Source organism: Pseudorasbora parva, chromosome 4, assembly GCF_024679245.1.
Source record: "Pseudorasbora parva isolate DD20220531a chromosome 4, ASM2467924v1, whole genome shotgun sequence".
Classification (NCBI taxonomy): Eukaryota; Metazoa; Chordata; class Actinopteri; order Cypriniformes; family Gobionidae; genus Pseudorasbora; species Pseudorasbora parva.
Window position 1 is genome coordinate 7,895,861 of NC_090175.1, and position 19,483 is coordinate 7,915,343.

At 42.6% G+C, this 19,483-nt stretch overlaps 1 protein-coding gene and 1 long non-coding RNA gene across 2 annotated transcripts in view; both read right to left on the minus strand.

The window, feature by feature from the left end:
- Positions 1-19,483, minus strand: part of LOC137073758 (vascular cell adhesion protein 1-like) — a 130,448-nt gene that overhangs the window by 53,864 nt on the left and 57,101 nt on the right. The window contains exon 9 of the mRNA XM_067442467.1: positions 8,752-9,006. Coding sequence (XP_067298568.1) covers positions 8,752-9,006 — 255 coding nt within the window. The remainder of the gene's footprint in view (positions 1-8,751; positions 9,007-19,483) is intronic.
- On the minus strand, positions 869-8,103 carry LOC137073868 (uncharacterized). Its single transcript, XR_010904810.1, has 3 exons — positions 8,055-8,103; positions 2,091-2,171; positions 869-2,006 (listed from the first exon to the last, which is right to left on the minus strand). It is a non-coding gene; the product is annotated as an uncharacterized lncRNA (long non-coding RNA).

Below are 19,483 nucleotides of genomic sequence, written 5' to 3' on the forward strand. Positions count from 1 at the left end.
AACAATGGAAATAATATGACAGATTAGTCCAGGTATTCTCATGCAAACACCTACTGTGCTGGAGTGTGATGAAGACCGAACACAAGGAAGATTTTCTCACTTCTGTTTTTCAAACCGGTGTTTTGTCTCTGTCCGTTTCTTTCCGTTTCTAATTCCTGAGGATTTTCCCGCGCTGTGGGCGGAGCAACGGCGACAGGCGTTAATCTGATTGGTGTTCAGACTCCTGCAGTCTTTAATCCTGTTTGATTGGTTATTTGTTACCACTATGAATAATAATACAATGAGAATGTATTAAATTAATAACTATTAATATGAATTATTCACTATTCTGGTTCGCTTGCGTATTTTCATTTGGTCCGATCTCAGTATTCTAGTTCATCACTTCTTTACTTCTGACCTTTTATTACTTATACTTTATAAAACCTACAGGCGTTTATTAGTGTGACTGATATCCTCTAGATGGCAGTCTGGACACACACACAAAATATCACTAATAATGTCAGTTATAATGAGAAAATACACCGCAGCTACGAGAGAAATGTTTATTGGAGATGTTGGTATTTTAAACACTACAAAAATGATTATGTTCCTTCAGTAAAGATACAGCAGAAGAAAATCCAGTCAACAGAGCAGTCAGACATGACAGAGACTTTAACACAATCAGTCACAGATTACTGAGATTAACATGAACATACTGCTTAGCTGGGATTATTAACATGCATACAGTATTGTTCAAAATAATAGCAGTACAATGTGACTAACCAGAATAATCAAGGTTTTTCGTATATTTTTTTTATTGCTACGTGGCAAACAAGTTACCAGTAGGTTCAGTAGATTCTCAGAAAACAAATGAGACCCAGCATTCATGATATGCACGCTCTTAAGGCTGTGCAATTGGGCAATTAGTTGAATTAGTTGAAAGGGGTGTGTTCAAAAAAATAGCAGTGTGGCATTCAATCACTGAGGTCATCAATTTTGTGAAGAAACAGGTGTGAATCAGGTGGCCCCTATTTAAGGATGAAGCCAACACTTGTTGAACATGCATTTGAAAGCTGAGGAAAATGGGTCGTTCAAGACATTGTTCAGAAGAACAGCGTACTTTGATTAAAAAGTTGATTAGAGAGGGGAAAACCTATAAAGAGGTGCAAAAAAATGATAGGCTGTTCAGCTAAAATGATCTCCAATGCCTTAAAATGGAGAGCAAAACCAGAGAGACGTGGAAGAAAACGGAAGACAACCATCAAAATGGATAGAAGAATAACCAGAATGGCAAAGGCTCAGCCAATGATCACCTCCAGGATGATCAAAGACAGTCTGGAGTTACCTGTAAGTACTGTGACCGTTAGAAGACGTCTGTGTGAAGCTAATCTATTTTCAAGAATCCCCCGCAAAGTCCCTCTGTTAAAAAAAAGGCATGTGCAGAAGAGGTTACAATTTGCCAAAGAACACATCAACTGGCCTAAAGAGAAGTGGAGGAACATTTTGTGGACTGATGAGAGTAAAATTGTTCTTTTTGGTCCTTGATTATTCTGGTTAGTCACATTGTACTGCTATTATTTTGAACAATACTGTACATTTAACTATTAATGTAAAGACGACACTGAAGTATTGAGTAAATGCTGCTGCGATCTTATTTAAATCATTCAAACTGCACAAGTGTTCTCCTAAAATACATTTGCATATGCAGCACATACATGAAAAATATGAAATTGTGGCTAAAATATAGAAATGCAAGACTAATACAAAAAAACACAATTCTAAAAATCCTCTTATAAGCTGAATTGCAATATACGCGGTTTAAGAAAGCAGACTGTCATTGATAATGAGATGATGTTGAGCTGGTGATGGTGGATGATGGGTTTCTGAGGAGCATCAGTCAGCAGGGATTCAGTGAGGAGAGTTTAATGTGGATCTGCTGAAGTCACTGCTAGAGTCTCATATTCAGAAGATCTGGACTGAAGCTCAAGAGCCGTGTAGATGCCATCAGGAGCTCTGGACTGAACACCCTGTGAGAGACGGATCAACAAAAAGCCTGTTTATGTGTGGATCTGCTGAATCTGACTGAGAAAGTGTCTGAGACGTTTACTGACTGGGATTGTGCTGTAAATGTCAGCAGATGTTCTGGACGCTGGATCCAGAGCTGTGTACGTATCATCACTCGCGTCAGCCATCTATGGAGAGACATTTATAGACTGATATTGCTTCATATGTGGAAACATGTAATATTAGACATGAAAACTAGAGGTGCACCGATCTGACTTTTTCAGTCCCGATACCGATGCCTGGGCTTTGTGTATCTGTCGATACCCGATATCGATCCGATACTATTGTTGAATTTATAATAAATTGTATACCTTTCACCTTATACCTTCCTTGAAGAGACTAAAGGCACCAGACTTTACTGACACAATAAGACAAAATAACAGATGTATGCAAAGTGTTGAATTCTTATTTAAAGAACAATTGTGCATTCAAATCTAAAACAGACTGTAATCAAACTTCTTTAAATAAATTTAAGTGTAGCAGTGGAAACAAAACAGTGTATTGGTCAAGCATACAATAGTAATCTTACAGTTACCAAACATTGTAAACATGTAAAAAATGTTTTTAAAAAAATAGAATATAACAATTGTGCATTCATCTAAAATATAATGCAGGGCTTCACATTAAGCATGCTTATGCTCAAATCGGTCATTCACTTGTCCGAGTAAAAAATGTGCTTGTCCGGAAAAAAGTTAGATTTGTGTGTGTGTGTGTGTGTGTGTGTGTGTGTGTGTGTGTGTGTGTGTGTGTGTGTGTGTGTGTGTGTGTGTGTGTGTGTGTGTGTGTGTGTGTGTGTGTGTGTGTGTGTGTGTGTGTGTGTGTGTGTGTGTGTGTGTGTGTGTGTGTGTGTGTGTGTGTCTGTTGTAAATATAACTTATTCTGGAGCAATGTTCTCAGTGTTCAATCAGCTTTGACATATTTGAAATCCGCATATTTGTGATATTTTACCTTTATAATTTTCACGCTAATCTTATTAAATATAAGCTATGCTTCAGGTTTCATATAATATTCTTAAATTTGATCTATACATTAAATTAAAATAAGACACCATAGGGCTGTTACCAATAAAATTAAATAATTTACCCGGAAAAATTACAACTGCATTAAATAATGTTATGAGATTTGTATTTTTGAATAGACAATACAGACGCAAACGGGACAAAAAAAAAAAGCATTTTTAAGTTTAGAAACAGTTCGAGTAGGCCTAATTGTTAACAAACAAGAAATATTAACAAAGCCGTTTTCATCAGATCAATAAATTAAAAAACAACTTTGGGCATAAGATTAGTAATGAATGTGAGCTTATTGTGAATTAATTGAATAAACTTAAAACTTTAATAAACAGTAAATGAACATGTCTTAGAAAGTTATTCATAAAACATATAAATGTTCATATGTAAACCATATGTTTACTTTCTTCACTGACGATTATGAGGGGAAGAAACGGCAAGATTAAAAAAAACAGAGAAAAAGAGAGATGTGGACATAAGACAAATAATCTGCCCAGTGACATGGTTTTTCAAGCTATTATTATCTAATTTTTTGGCCTTCAGAACATCTTAAAATGCACATGTGCCCGAAACATCCTAACATTTGGGATATGATTATAAACCTGCCTACATTATTGGATTAATGCATGCAAAACGGTTTTTGTGTGTGTGTGTGTGTGTGTGCGTGTGTGTGTGTGTGTGTGTGTGTGTGTGTGTGTGTGTGTGTGTGTGTGTGTGTGTGTGTGTGTGTGTTGCAGATATCCTTACAAGTACAAATTGGGCTGTATTATTTGTGTCCCCTTCAAAAATTGCTCTTGAGAAATTTTATGTTTATTGTCCCACCAAGTGTTAGATGAAAAGTACGCCCTGCGTGAGGGGTGTTATGGTTCTGCTGTTTGGAACTATTTTCGCAGCTGAAATGGAACAAACACACTCAATATCGCATCTCAAATGTAAGTGACTAATTGTTAATTAACTGTTTATGGAGCTGTCATATGAAATCAGTGTCATTTTCAAACGTGATGCTGTTCAGGAAAACATCACATTTGGTTGTGGTGTTGTTTAACTCTATCATATGTTATACATATAAAAGCTTTTTGAACATTTTGAATGTTTACCGCAGTTTCTCTGTGTGAGCAGCGCTCTTTTGATTTCTCCTCAAGATGCGCGAGCGTCAACAGCGTGTTGTTCCCGTCAGTTCATTACATTATCCATATCCACTATCAATCACCACTTACACTAAATTAATGCAGAATCATTCTTACATTCTGGTGATTCATTAGTTATTTTTTTTGTAATTGGCATTGTAATCAGTCTCTTGTCTGTTGGCCAAGTAAAATCATTTCAATTATTGTCCCTTTAAGAAATCCACTTGTTGCGGACAAGCGTTAATGTCGAGACCGTAATGTAGTCAAACTCTTAATTTAAAATAAATAAAATGTAGTGTTGTAATATGTGTTGAGTATTTCTTGAGTATTAAAACAGTGTTTTGACTATCCGTGAATGTAACACAAGTGTAATGGAGAACCACTGTCGTGAGAGTTAATGCAGAGAATCGGATATACTGTGTACTGTTAACACTGTGAATTGAGAGGAGAATATGTTGTAAAGAGAGTTCATTTGTTTCCTGTATAGACGGTTTCATCGAACGCACGCGCGTTGCTACAGTTACGCGCCTGGCCCGAAGTTAACTTCCGGTCTGTGTCTGTTTATCGGTCTGGTTCAAGCCTGCAGTCTCCCTCTCATTTACTGAAGCTTTCGCGCCTCGATCGCCCCCCGGTGACCGGTCCCAGTATAGCCGCTCCTCTGTGTTTTCTAATGGACGCGAGGCAAACTAAATAATAAAATTACACTTCAATATTTTTTCCCCAAAGTTAGTTTATGTCACTGAAGGCAGTTATCATCACGATGATTTCATTTCAGGTGTTCGTTTTTAAAATAAGTTTACTTTGAGTTAGTTATTTGATGCTATAAAAACGGGGGTGTGACGTCATGATTGACAGCTGAGACTGACGGCTTCTCTGAGTGAAGTTGTCACTGAGGCACTAACTGACTTTTTTCGAAATTTTTGGGAGCAGATTGAAGCTTTATCTTTAATTTCTACATTTCCATAACTGTTTATTTCACACCAACATAATTAATTGTTCTGCATCTGCGAGAGTGTGGGCGGGCTTTTGATATCGCGACTGTACTTCCTGCTCTACTTCCTGCGCTCTACTGCGCAACTCCGGACCCGAAATCGCTACTGCGCAGACTCGGTCCCAAGATGTCCGCGCCGTGCAGGCCGCCTAAAAGCTTCAAATCTGCCAAGCGGAAACGGATGATGTCGAGTCGTCCATATTTTTTTACGGTCTATGGTCTGGTTAGTGGATAGAGTATGGCGCACTACTCAGTAGAAATACATTTTGACGTACTATTCTTGGTTAACATGATATAAATATTAAAAATCAAGCAGAGAGCACATGACACAAGTTTCCCAACATTAATCTTATATTATGAAACAAAGAAACATGTTATGCCGACGCATTGCATAATTGAAAGGCGAGTGCGCACGCATTTATATAGGCTACTGTGAACCCGCCGGTAAAATGATGTTCGTTCAAATCCAGCTCAGACATGACATAAATCTGTAGCTTACTATACTTGTTCTAGCCATTAAACAATGTTTTTTTTCTTCATATTTATGTTTAAATATTATAATATTATTTTTAGATTTCATCTGATTATGATATAAGTGCAAAGATGCAAGTGGGTCACAAATGATTTTGGTGGTTATATTTAGTTTAATATTAAGTTTTGTTTTGTAAAAAGCCTGTCTTTCGTTTTGTACAAATTGTCTCTTAATTTTAATAAAGGTTTCTTCGGTTAATTGCATGTATTTAATTAATAAGAAATAAATAAGTAGACTAGATCGCGGAAGCCATCGCTTTCATTGCTCATGAACTGAAGCGCGTCTCAAATAAACTGAAACTCGGCAGGCTTGCCTCACAGACATGAGGAATATGTAGCCTAATATGTGTAGAAACGAAAAGATTTAAATAAGCACATGGTGCAGTGTTCAGAACTCACGGTAAACAACCAGCTGGATACAGATGATCACGGCGATGGGCATGAGCGGGATGGTAAAGTTTAAGGGAATTTTTTTTTTTACCTTCTACTGAATATGATCGGGTGCAAGCACATTTTAAAACGGTAGCACTTATTCACACACGTCATTTTGTGAATAAGTAATTTTGTCGTTTTCTCAAATGATTTCAAAACCATCTTGTAGTGCTTACCTGCTTACAGTTATCAGTATACTGTTATATTCTATTATATGATTTTGTCATTTCACACGGTGGCCAATTTAAATGTTACCAACTAAATGAGACATACTGAGTTTATAATTACATTTATTAATTGCGTTTAATTATTGCATCTAAACACAATAGTGTTGTGCCAAGATTTTTCATGTGAATAAAGGCAAATAGATTTGCACACTTTGCTTAATCACTGCTAGTCTGTTAAACTTGTCAGAAGTTCTCGTTTCTAATCTGCCCTTGTAGCCTATTTTCTCTCTCATCAAAACCGAATACCATCAGTGGTTGTACATCAAGAGCAGGGACAGTTTTTGTGCATTTTGTTTCGCGATCTGACCAGAACAAACAGAAGTCTCTGCAACGGCGTTAAACGTTAGATTAAAGCGCTCGTCTGTGTGGAGACTGCAGGAGCCACGAGAGAAATCTGCAGCACTGATAACAGCGGCAACGAGTGTCAGATCGCCTCTTATTTAACAAACGAATGAAATGATGCTCTTCTAGTTAACCAGAGATGTTTTGTTTGTATTAGTTAGGTTAATCCGTGAAGCAAGATGTTTTAAAAAAAGTGGTGGGGACATGTCCCACCCGCAAATTACGCCTATGAGTTAAAAAAATTGGTTGATTGACGCCAATCGGACGTTCATGTTTTTTTTTCGTCTATTTGAAAGTTCGGCTAATAAACATGTTGCATATACGGCCTGATTATGTCATTTTTTTAAAGTTACATAAACTGCTTTCAGGAGTTTTTGACCGGCATATCATCAAAATGTCCGGAAAACGAAACCTCTGCCGGTCACTTTGACCGGCACCATTTTTTTCTAGTGGAAAATCTGGGATCAACGTGACGGTGAGTAATGAATGACAGGATTTTCAGTTTTGCCTACCCTTTAAGTGGGGCGTTTTCCCACTCTATATTAAAGACATAAATGGGAGATTATTTATAATAAACATGCTGAAACAAAAAAAAAATCTATACATTAAGATAATGGTGCACAATCAAAATTAAAGTTTGGGCCACAAAAGCGCGCATGCAGAGTAGCGTTTGTTTATGTTGCTGCCATTGAAACCGTCTATAATGGTTACACGAATCAGTGACTAGTAATGTGAGTTCAGTGAAGCACATGGAGTTCACTAATGTCCGCCATTTTGTGTAAATTGTGTCATAAAGTCGTAGTAGAGTTAACGAAAGCACAAATTAGTTTCTGTTCATGTGCATAGGACAGAAAGAGTCACGAAATGCGGCACGTGAGAACATAATTATTTAGACATATTCAAAGCATGTAATCTAAGCTTTGACTGAAAATGTGCGCACACTAAAAGGGTTTAACATACAAAATGATTGTTTAAGAGTACAAACTAAGTTACATTTGGCTTCTTTTGTGTTTATTGTGAATAAACAATAAAAGTGAATGAGTGAGTATAAGACATGTTTAAAGAAAAAGAGTTTGTGCAGAAATGATTAGAGAAATAAGTGAACTGAGATGTTCCATTCATAATTGACACTAAATATTTAATTCTTTCAGAAAACATTCTTCTAATAAATGTGTTTCACTGGAAAGATGCCTGTTTCTTTGCAGACACAGTATTGTCTTATACTGTATACAATACTGTATAATACAGTCTTATACAATACTGTAACACACACACTATTGTCTTCAAATTTCAATGCGACACAATCTCACTGTATTGAGTTGTAGATGGAGGTGTGTGTTTGCCGACTCACCTGCTTTTGATTCAAGTCTTCAGTTCCTCCTTCTCTCCTCTTCTTCCTCCTGAAAACAGAGAGAAAGCTATTACAAAATGTTTGTGTTTAAAAAGAAAAGGAGAGTCAGTTTATTTTAGATGTGCGATTGAATTTTTGTTTAGTGTGTAGACAAACTTCACTCACTTTATGAACACGATGATGATGACAATGATGATGACGATGATGAAGATCAATCCCGCCACGAGCCCATAAACTGTGTGCAGAACTGCTCTCTGAACTCCTGAAACAAGATGATCATGAAGATCATTTCACATGAGAGACGGACTGAACTGAAGGAGTGTGTTTATAGGAAATACCTTTAACAGAGAGTGAAACAGACGCTGATCTCTGAGAGCCATATTTATTCTGAGCCTCACAGTAGAAGCGTCCACTGAAACTGGAGTTAAAGCTGGAGATGCTGAAACTCTGTCCAGATCCAACAGCTGAGGTTTGATCCTCCTTAAACCAGCTGAAGTTCACAGCAGGAGGGTTTGAGTCACTGCTGCAGCTCAGAGTCACTGAATCTCCCTCCACTATTTCAGACGGACTGACGGACACTGAGACGCTCTTTGGAGGATCTACAGGAAAATAAAAAAATATATAAAAATGTCATTCAATAAGACCAATGATTAAACAGTTATCAACCAGAACTGCTCAATAGTAAAGGCAGACTCACACATGACATTCACGTTCACAGGAGCAGAGATCTGAGATCCGTGTTTGTTTCTAGCAGAGCATTCATATTTTCCACTGGCCTCAGACTCAATATTAGTGATCCTGTAGGTGTCGCCAGATCCCAGAGATGTTCTTCCTTTAAACCAGCTGAAGTTCACAGCAGGAGGGTTTGAGTCACTGCTGCAGCTCAGAGTCACTGAATCTCCCTCCACTATTACAGACGGACTGACGGACGCTGAGACGCTCTTTGGAGGATCTACAGGAAATATATAGAAAACAGGAAAATTTTATTTAAGCCATGACCTTCCATCATAATTATTCAATTACAAAGGTGTATCTGTAAGTATAAATCAAAATAGCGATGAAAAAGGTTGAAATCTTCATCTGAACTGATCAGGGCTCCAGACTAAAACATCAATTAAGGAGCACCGGCTCCTATAGGGGAAAAATAGGAGCCAAATAATTTAAGTGCCACAAAATTAGAATTAGATTTTTTTAAAGTAATGTCACATTGCACTTCATTTTCATTTTTATTGTACAGTACTATATAAAAGTCTTTGGCACGTTAGTATTTTCACCCCCCAAAAAAATCTTTAAGCCAGTTATTTAAAGTAGATACAGTATTTTGCAATAGTGTGTCAGGAAATATCAGTTTACATTTTCAAACATTTAGTTTGCCAATAATTGGAATAATCCACTCCAGTGAGATTTGTGTCTGCAGAAGGAGTCTGACAACAGCTGATCCACACGGAGAACTAATCTCACCATCATCGAGTCCCATTACCACACCTGTCCCTAACTCTACCCTTAAACTGACCCACACCACCACACCTGTCCCTAACTCTACCCTTAAACTGACCCACACCACCACACCTGACCCTAACCCTACCCTTAAACTGACCCACACCACCACACCTGTCCCTAACCCTACCCTTAAACTGACCCACACCACCACACCTGTCCCTAACTCTACCCTTAAACTGACCCACACCACCACACCTGTCCTAACTCTACCCTTAAGGTGAGGACCCACACCACCTCACCTGTCCCTAACTTTACCCTTAAACTGACCCACACCACCACACCTGTCCCTAACTCTACCCTTAAACTGACCCACACCACCACACCTGTCCCTAATTCTACCCTTAAACTGACCCACACCACCACACCTGTCCCTAACTCTACCCTTAAACTGACCCACACCACCACACCTGTCCCTAATTCTACCCTTAAACTGACCCACACCACCACACCTGTCCCTAACTCTACCCTTAAACTGACCCACACCACCGCACCTGTCCCTAACTCTACCCTTAAACAGACCCACACCACCACACCTGTCTCTAACTCTACCCTTAAACTGACCCACACCGCCACACCTGTCCCTAACTCTACCCTTAAACAGACCCACACCACCACACCTGTCCCTAACTCTACCCTTAAACTGACCCATACCAGCACACCTGTCCCTAACTCTACCCTTAAACAGACCCACACCACCACACCTGTCCCTAACTCTACCCTTAAACTGACCCACACCGCCACACCTGTCCCTAACTCTACCCTTAAACTGACCCACACCACCACACCTGTCCCTAACTTTACCCTTAAACTGACTCACACCACCACACCTGTCCCTAACTCTACCCTTAAACTGACCCACACCACCACACCTGTCCCTAACTTTACCCTTAAACTGACCCACACCACCACACCTGTCCCTAACTCTACCCTTAAACTGACCCACACCACCACACCTGTACCTAACTCTACCCTTAAACTGACTCACACCACCACACCTGACCCTAACTCTACCCTTAAACTGACCCACACCACCACACCTGTCCCTAACTCTACCCTTAAACTGACCCACACCACCACACCTGTCCCTAACTCTACCCTTAAACTGACCCACACCACCCCACCTGACCCTAACTTTACCCTTAAACTGACCCACACCACCACACCTGTCCCTAACTCTACCCTTAAACTGACCCACACCACCCCACCTGACCCTAACTCTACCCTTAAACTGACCCACACCACCACACCTGTCCCTAACTCTACCCTTAAACTGACCCACACCACCCCACCTGACCCTAACTCTACCCTTAAACTGACCCACACCACCCCACCTGACCCTAACTCTACCCTTAAACTGACCCACACCACTACACCTGTCCCTTACTTTACCCTTATACTGACCCACACCACCCCACCTGACCCTAACTCTACCCTTAAACTGACCCACACCACCACACCTGTCCCTAACTTTACCCTTAAACTGACCCACACCACCACACCTGTCCCTAACTCTACCCTTAAACTGACCCACACAACCACACCTGTCCCTAACTTTACCCTTAAACTGACCCACACCACCACACCTGTCCCTAACTCTACCCTTAAACTGACCGACACCACCACACCTGTCCCTAACTCTACCCTTAAACTGACCCACACCACCACACCTGACCCTAACTCTACCCTTAAACTTACCCACACCACCACACCTGACCCTAACTCTACCCTTAAACTGACCCACACCACCACACCTGTCTCTAACTCTACCCTTAAACTGACCCACACCACCACACCTGTCCCTAACTCTACCCTTAAACTGACCCACACCACCACACCTGTCCCTAACTCTACCCTTAAACTGACCCACACCACCACACCTGTCCCTAACTCTACCCTTAAACTGACCCACACCACCACACCTGTCCCTAACTCTACCCTTAAACTGACCCACACCACCTCACCTGTCCCTAACTCTACCCTTAAACTGACCCACACCACCACACCTGTCCCTAACTCTACCCTTAAACTGACCCACACCACCACACCTGTCCCTAACTCTAAACTGAGACACACCACCACACCTGTCCCTAACACTACCCTTAAACTGACCAACACCACCCCACCTGTCCTTAACTCTACCCTTAAACTGACCCACACCACCACACCTGACCCTAACTCTACCCTTAAACTGACCCACACCACCACACCTGACCCTAACTCTACCCTTAAACTGACCCACACCACCACACCTGTCCCTAACTTTACCCTTAAACTGACCCACACCACCACACCTGTCCCTAACTTTACCCTTAAACTGACCCACACCATCACACCTGACCCTAACTCTACCCTTAAACTGACCCACACCACCCCACCTGACCCTAACTCTACCCTTAAACTGACCCACACCACCACACCTGTCCCTAACTTTACCCTTAAACTGACCCACACCACCACACCTGTCCCTAACTTTACCCTTAAACTGACCCACACCATCACACCTGACCCTAACTCTACCCTTAAACTGACCCACACCACCCCACCTGACCCTAACTCCACCCTTAAACTGACCCACACCACCACACCTGTCCCTAACTTTACCCTTAAACTGACCCACACCACCTCACCTGTCCCTAACTCTACCCTTAAACTGACCCACACCACCTCACCTGACCCTAACTCTACCCTTAAACTGACCCACACCACCCCACCTGACCCTAACTCTACCCTTAAACTGACCCACACCACCACACCTGTCCCTAACTTTACCCTTAAACTGACCCACACCACCACACCTGTCCCTAACTTTACCCTTAAACTGACCCACACCATCACACCTGTCCCTAACTCTACCCTTAAACTGACCCACACCACCACACCTGTCCCTAACTCTACCCTTAAACTGACCCACACCACCACACCTGTCCCTAACTTTACCCTTAAACTGACCCACACCACCTCACCTTTCCCTAACTCTACCCTTAAACTGACCCACACCACCACACCTGTCCCTAACTTTACCCTTAAACTGACCCACACCACCACACCTGTCCTTAACTCTACCCTTAAACTGACCCACACCACCACACCTGTCCCTAACTCTACCCTTAAACTGACCCACACCACCACACCTGTCCCTAACTCTACCCTTAAACTGACCCACACCACCACACCTGTCCCTAACTTTACCCTTAAACTGACCCACACCACCTCACCTGTCCCTAACTCTACCCTTAAACTGACCCACACCACCACACCTGTCCCTAACTCTACCCTTAAACTGACCCACACCACCACACCTGTCCCTAACTCTAAACTGAGACACACCACCACACCTGTCCCTAACACTACCCTTAAACTGACCAACACCACCCCACCTGTCCTTAACTCTACCCTTAAACTGACCCACACCACCACACCTGACCCTAACTCTACCCTTAAACTGACCCACACCACCACACCTGACCCTAACTCTACCCTTAAACTGACCCACACCACCACACCTGTCCCTAACTTTACCCTTAAACTGACCCACACCATCACACCTGACCCTAACTCTACCCTTAAACTGACCCACACCACCCCACCTGACCCTAACTCTACCCTTAAACTGACCCACACCACCACACCTGTCCCTAACTTTACCCTTAAACTGACCCACACCACCACACCTGTCCCTAACTTTACCCTTAAACTGACCCACACCATCACACCTGACCCTAACTCTACCCTTAAACTGACCCACACCACCCCACCTGACCCTAACTCCACCCTTAAACTGACCCACACCACCACACCTGTCCCTAACTTTACCCTTAAACTGACCCACACCACCTCACCTGTCCCTAACTCTACCCTTAAACTGACCCACACCACCTCACCTGACCCTAACTCTACCCTTAAACTGACCCACACCACCCCACCTGACCCTAACTCTACCCTTAAACTGACCCACACCACCACACCTGTCCCTAACTTTACCCTTAAACTGACCCACACCACCACACCTGTCCCTAACTTTACCCTTAAACTGACCCACACCATCACACCTGTCCCTAACTCTACCCTTAAACTGACCCACACCACCACACCTGTCCCTAACTCTACCCTTAAACTGACCCACACCACCACACCTGTCCCTAACTTTACCCTTAAACTGACCCACACCACCTCACCTTTCCCTAACTCTACCCTTAAACTGACCCACACCACCACACCTGTCCCTAACTTTACCCTTAAACTGACCCACACCACCACACCTGTCCTTAAAGGGGTACTTCAGCGCTGGGAAGATGAATCTGTATTTAAACTGGGTCATCAATGCAGTAGAAATGTGAAATTATTTTTGAATTTGGTGTCTTCTAGACTGAGAAAAGACAGAAAATGTATTTTTGTCCCAAGGGGATGAAAGACTACAATTCCCAGAATGCTTCGCTGCCCTGTGAGGCCATTCCCAACACCACCAACTTTATTACTGTGACTGAGTTAGAGAAGACACTACAATTAAAAACTGAACGTGTCTGTTCAATATAATGAGTGTCACAGCCCTGAGCACTAACTGCACGAGTGATGAGAGCTGAGGTAATCGCGACTACATTCGCGGCATACATTCACACAGGAGTTCAGTCTGGCACGCGTTTCAGTTCATGCCTTTGCAAGCTTAACTTTCATAGAAATGAATTTGAGAAGTTAAAAGACTTACATTGCTCACGATAGCTCCGTTTAAATTATCCTGTCTGCAAGCTGAGCTCTCCCTGCCAGCTGAGTGTAATCTCCCATCCCCCATGCGCAGATTCAAAACATGCGGAAATAGCTCCCTCTGCTGGCTGTAGTCTTTAGCCTCTGGGCAAACATTCCTCCTATGATGCAAAAATCGTCATTTTGCATCATAGGAGGAATTTTTCCAGAAATAAAATGCATAAATCTCTTGTCTCAGGGGGATATGAGGGGGGAAAGCACAATAATTTGAATATTCTCCAGGGTTTCTACTGATACAAAGCCATATGCTAATCGCTGAAGTAACCCTTTAACTCTACCCTTAAACTGACCCACACCACCACACCTGTCCCTAACTCTACCCTTAAACTGACCCACACCACCACACCTGTCCCTAACTCTACCCTTAAACTGACCCACACCACCACACCTGTCCCTAACTTTACCCTTAAACTGACCCACACCACCTCACCTGTCCCTAACTCTACCCTTAAACTGACCCACACCACCACACCTGTCCCTAACTCTACCCTTAAACTGACCCACACCACCACACCTGTCTCTAACTTTATCCTTAAACTGACCCACACCACCCCACCTGACCCTAACTCTACCCTTAAACTCACCCACACCACCACACCTGTCTCTAACTTTATCCTTAAACTGACCCACACCACCACACCTGTCTATAACTTTACCATTAAACTAGGGCTGGACGATATGGCCAAAATTCATATCACGATATTTTTCTTAATTTCGGTCGATACGATATAATTCCGATATCGATATGAACTATATAAAAGCTTTAGAAAAAACTACTAAGAACTGCCACAAAGGATGTCTGTACCTACAAACTTCTGAAAAATGTATTTGCCAAGTCTATGAATAATCCTCCTATAAAACTATATATTTTAGAAATAAAACCAGTACAAATAAATTAATGTTCACCTTTTATTTGTATTTAGCCTTTATATGAAAAAGAAATGTGAAATCAACATCAAATAAACACAAGACTCTCACTTTATTAATATTAATATCTTTAAGTTTAAACTACAACATATGCTGATTATATTATTCTTAATATAGATTAAACAAAAGTGCTTCAGCCAGGATTCAGCCTGACTCAGAATATTCTAGCGGATGGATCTTCTTCAGATGGTGGAACCGATCACTGACGGTGATGTCACGTGCATAACCTCAATACAGAGCGGCAAAATGCACTTAATGTGCATCCCGTGTGCAAAATGATGCGCTATAGAAGCAATGCAGAGTCACAGCGTACAGCGCTCCTATGCCACAGACACAGTTTATTGAGCATTTTCTTTTAAGTTTTAAATTTCAGTGAAGAACAATTCATAGCGCTCTATTCTCCTTTTATGCAAAACTATAGAATATATTTAATGCTGCATTTATTTAATTAAAAATGCAGTAAAAAACGTAATACAGTGAAATATTATTCTGATCTACATCACCTGTTCACTAAGTGAATATATAGTAAAGTGTCATTTATTCCTGTGATCAAAGCTGAATTTATCATCATTTCTCCAGTCTTCAGTGTCACTCATCATTCTCATATTAGGATTTGATGCTCAACAAACATTTATGATTATTATCAGAGTTGAAAACAGTTTTGTTGCTCATGATGCTCCTTCATTGCTTTCATATATTGTCGCAATCGTCTGACTGTCGATCGTCACCTTTCAGCTCATATGGATTTGTATATGTAACGTTGTCCTTCAGCTGCAGCTCCAGCGTGACAGTAACATTAGTTCTACGAATCCGCTTTTGGACTTTCTGTGAGAGAGCGTCCCCCTCATATTTAGATACGAATAGACCTCAAGAAGCGTGCAGTCAACCGAGGTTAGAGAAAGCGGTCTTTGGCGTCTCTGTTAACTTGCCCGCCCTCGCTCCAGGTAACGCCGTTTCGAATCCCGCTCGGAGCGGGTCGACTAGGACCGGTGAGACCCAGTAAAAGTGCGGGGGATGAAAATACACTATTAAAAGTGTGGGGGACACGCCGAACCACTTCCACCCCACTGAATTAACGTTAGTCTTTCTTCTCTTATCAACTATTTCTTTCTCCTTATTTGTGGAAGTTCGTTCAGTCACATTTGTGTTGCGGTCAGGGAAACTCTTTTTGTAGCTAAAACTTGCCGCGTTGGATCTATCAGCCTACTACAGCTGAGCACTGACTGCGTTTCTGTGGTGTACGTCATCGCGCGAGTAGCCAATCATGTTCTGCTCTTGACGGCTGCGCCCTGAACGTCAGTCAGTGAGGAATGCTGTTATATATTTATCGAAATATCGGAAATGTGTTTAAAAATCATATCACCGTTATTGAAAAAAATTATATCGCAATATATATTGATATTGAATTATTGTCCAGCCCTACCTTAAACTGACCCACACCACCACACCTGTCCCTAACTCTACCCTTAAACTGACCCACACCACCACACCTGACCCTAACTCTACCCTTAAACTTACCCACACCACCACACCTGACCCTAACTCTACCCTTAAACTGACCCACACCACCACACCTGTCCCTAACTCTACCCTTAAACTTACCCACACCACCACACCTGTCCCTAACTTTACCCTTAAACTGACCCACACCACCACACCTGACCCTAACTCTACCCTTAAACTGACCCACACCACCACACCTGTCCCTATCTCTACCCTTAAACTGACCCACACCACCACACCTGTCCCTAACTCTACCCTTAAACTGACCCACACCACCACACCTGTCCCTAACTCTACCCTTAAACTGACCCACACCACCACACCTGTCCCTAACTCTACCCTTAAACTGACTCACACCACCACACCTGTCCCTAACTCTACCCTTAACTGACCCACACCACCACACCTGTCCCTATCTCTACCCTTAATTGACCCACACCACCACACCTGTCCCTAACTCTACCCTTAACTGACCCACACCACCACACCTGTCCCTATCTCTACCCTTAATTGACCCACACCACCACACCTGTCCCTAACTCTACCCTTAACTGACCCACACCACCTCACCTGTCCCTAACTCTACCCTTAAACTGACCCACACCACCACACCTGTCCCTAACTCTACCCTTAAACTGACCCACACCACCACACCTGACCCTAACTCTACCCTTAAACTGACCCACACCACCAAACCTGTCCCTAACTCTACCCTTAAACTGGCCCACACCACCTCACCTGTCCCTAACTCTACCCATAAACTGACCCACACCACCACACCTGTCCCTAACTCTACCCTTAAACTGACCCACACCACCACACCTGTCTCTAACTCTACCCTTAAACTGACTCACACCACCACACCTGTCTCTAACTCTACCCTTAAACTGACCCACACCACCACACCTGACCCTAACTTTACCCTTAAACTGACCCACACCACCACACCTGTCTCTAACTCTACCCTTAAACTGACCAACACCACCACACCTGTCCCTAACTCTACCGTTAAACTGACCCACACCACCACACCTGTCCCTAACTATACCCTTAAACTGACCCACACCACCACACCTGTTCCTAACTCTACCCTTAAACTTACCCACACCACCACACCTGTCCCTAACTCTACCCTCCAACTGACCCACACCACCACACCTGTCCCTAACTCTACCCTTAAACTGACCCACACCACCACACCTGTCCCTAACTTTACCCTTAAACTGACCCACACCACCACACCTGACCCTAACTGTACCGTTAAACTGGCACACACCACCACACCTGACCCTAACTTTACCCTTAAACTGACCCACACCACCACACCTGTCCCTAACTCTACCCTTAAACTGACCCACACCTGTCTCTAACGCTACCCTTAAACTGACCCACACCACAAAACCTGTCCCTTACTCTACCCTTAAACTGACCCACACCACCACACCTGTCTCTAACTTTACCCTTAAACTGACCCATACCAGCACACCTGACCCTAACTCTACCCTTAAACTGACCCACACCACCACACCTGTCCCTAACTTTACCCTTAAACTGACCCACACCACCCCACCTGACCCTAACTTTACCCTTAAACTGACCCACACCACCCCACCTGTCCCTAACTTTACCCTTAAACTGACCCACACCACCACACCTGTCCCTAACTCTACCCTTTAACTGACCCACACCACCACACCTGACCCTAACTTTACCGTTAAACTGGCACACACCACCACACCTGACCCTAACTTTACCCTTAAACTGACCCACACCACCACACCTGTCCCTAACTCTACCCTTAAACTGACCCACACCACCACACCTGTCTCTAACTCTACCCTTAAACTGACCCACACCACAAAACCTGTCCCTAACTCTACCCTTAAACTGACCCACACCACCACACCTGTCTCTAACGTTACCCTTAACCTGACCCACACCACCACACCTGTCCCTAACTTTACCCTTAAACTGACCCACACCACCCCACCTGACCCTAACTTTACCCTTAAACTGACCCACACCACCACACCTGACCCTAACTTTACCCTTAAACTGACCCACACCACCCCACCTGACCCTAACTTTACCCTTAAACTGACCCACACCACCACACCTGTCCCTAACTCTACCCTTAAACTGACCCACACCACCACACCTGACCCTAACTCTAGCCTTAAACTGACCCACACCACCACACCTGACCCTAACTTTACCCTTAAACTGACCCACACCACCCCACCTGACCCTAACTTTACCCTTAAACTGACCCACACCACCACACCTGTCCCTAACTTTACCCTTAAACTGACCCACACCACCACACCTGACCCTAACTCTACCCTTAAACTGACCCACACCACCACACCTGTCCCTAACTTTACCCTTAAACTGACCCACACCACCACACCTGTCCCTAACTTTACCCTTAAACTGACCCACACCACCACACCTGTCTCTAACTTTACAGTCATGTTTCTTCATTCTTTCACATTCATTCTACTACACTAAGTGTAAAAGGACTCAAATTTACAGTATAAATACTAGTTGTAAAATGAGAACTGTTTGAAGCAATCAGATTTCCAAATGAAAAGTTACCTTTGATGGTATTATTCGAGTAACATACTATAAAAAAGGAGAGCTGTATATAAACAGTAGAGGGCTGTAAATTAACAGTTAATTGCTGGCAACCACAGCTGCCAGTAGATTAGCGTTATTTTACAGCACAATTTTTTTACAGT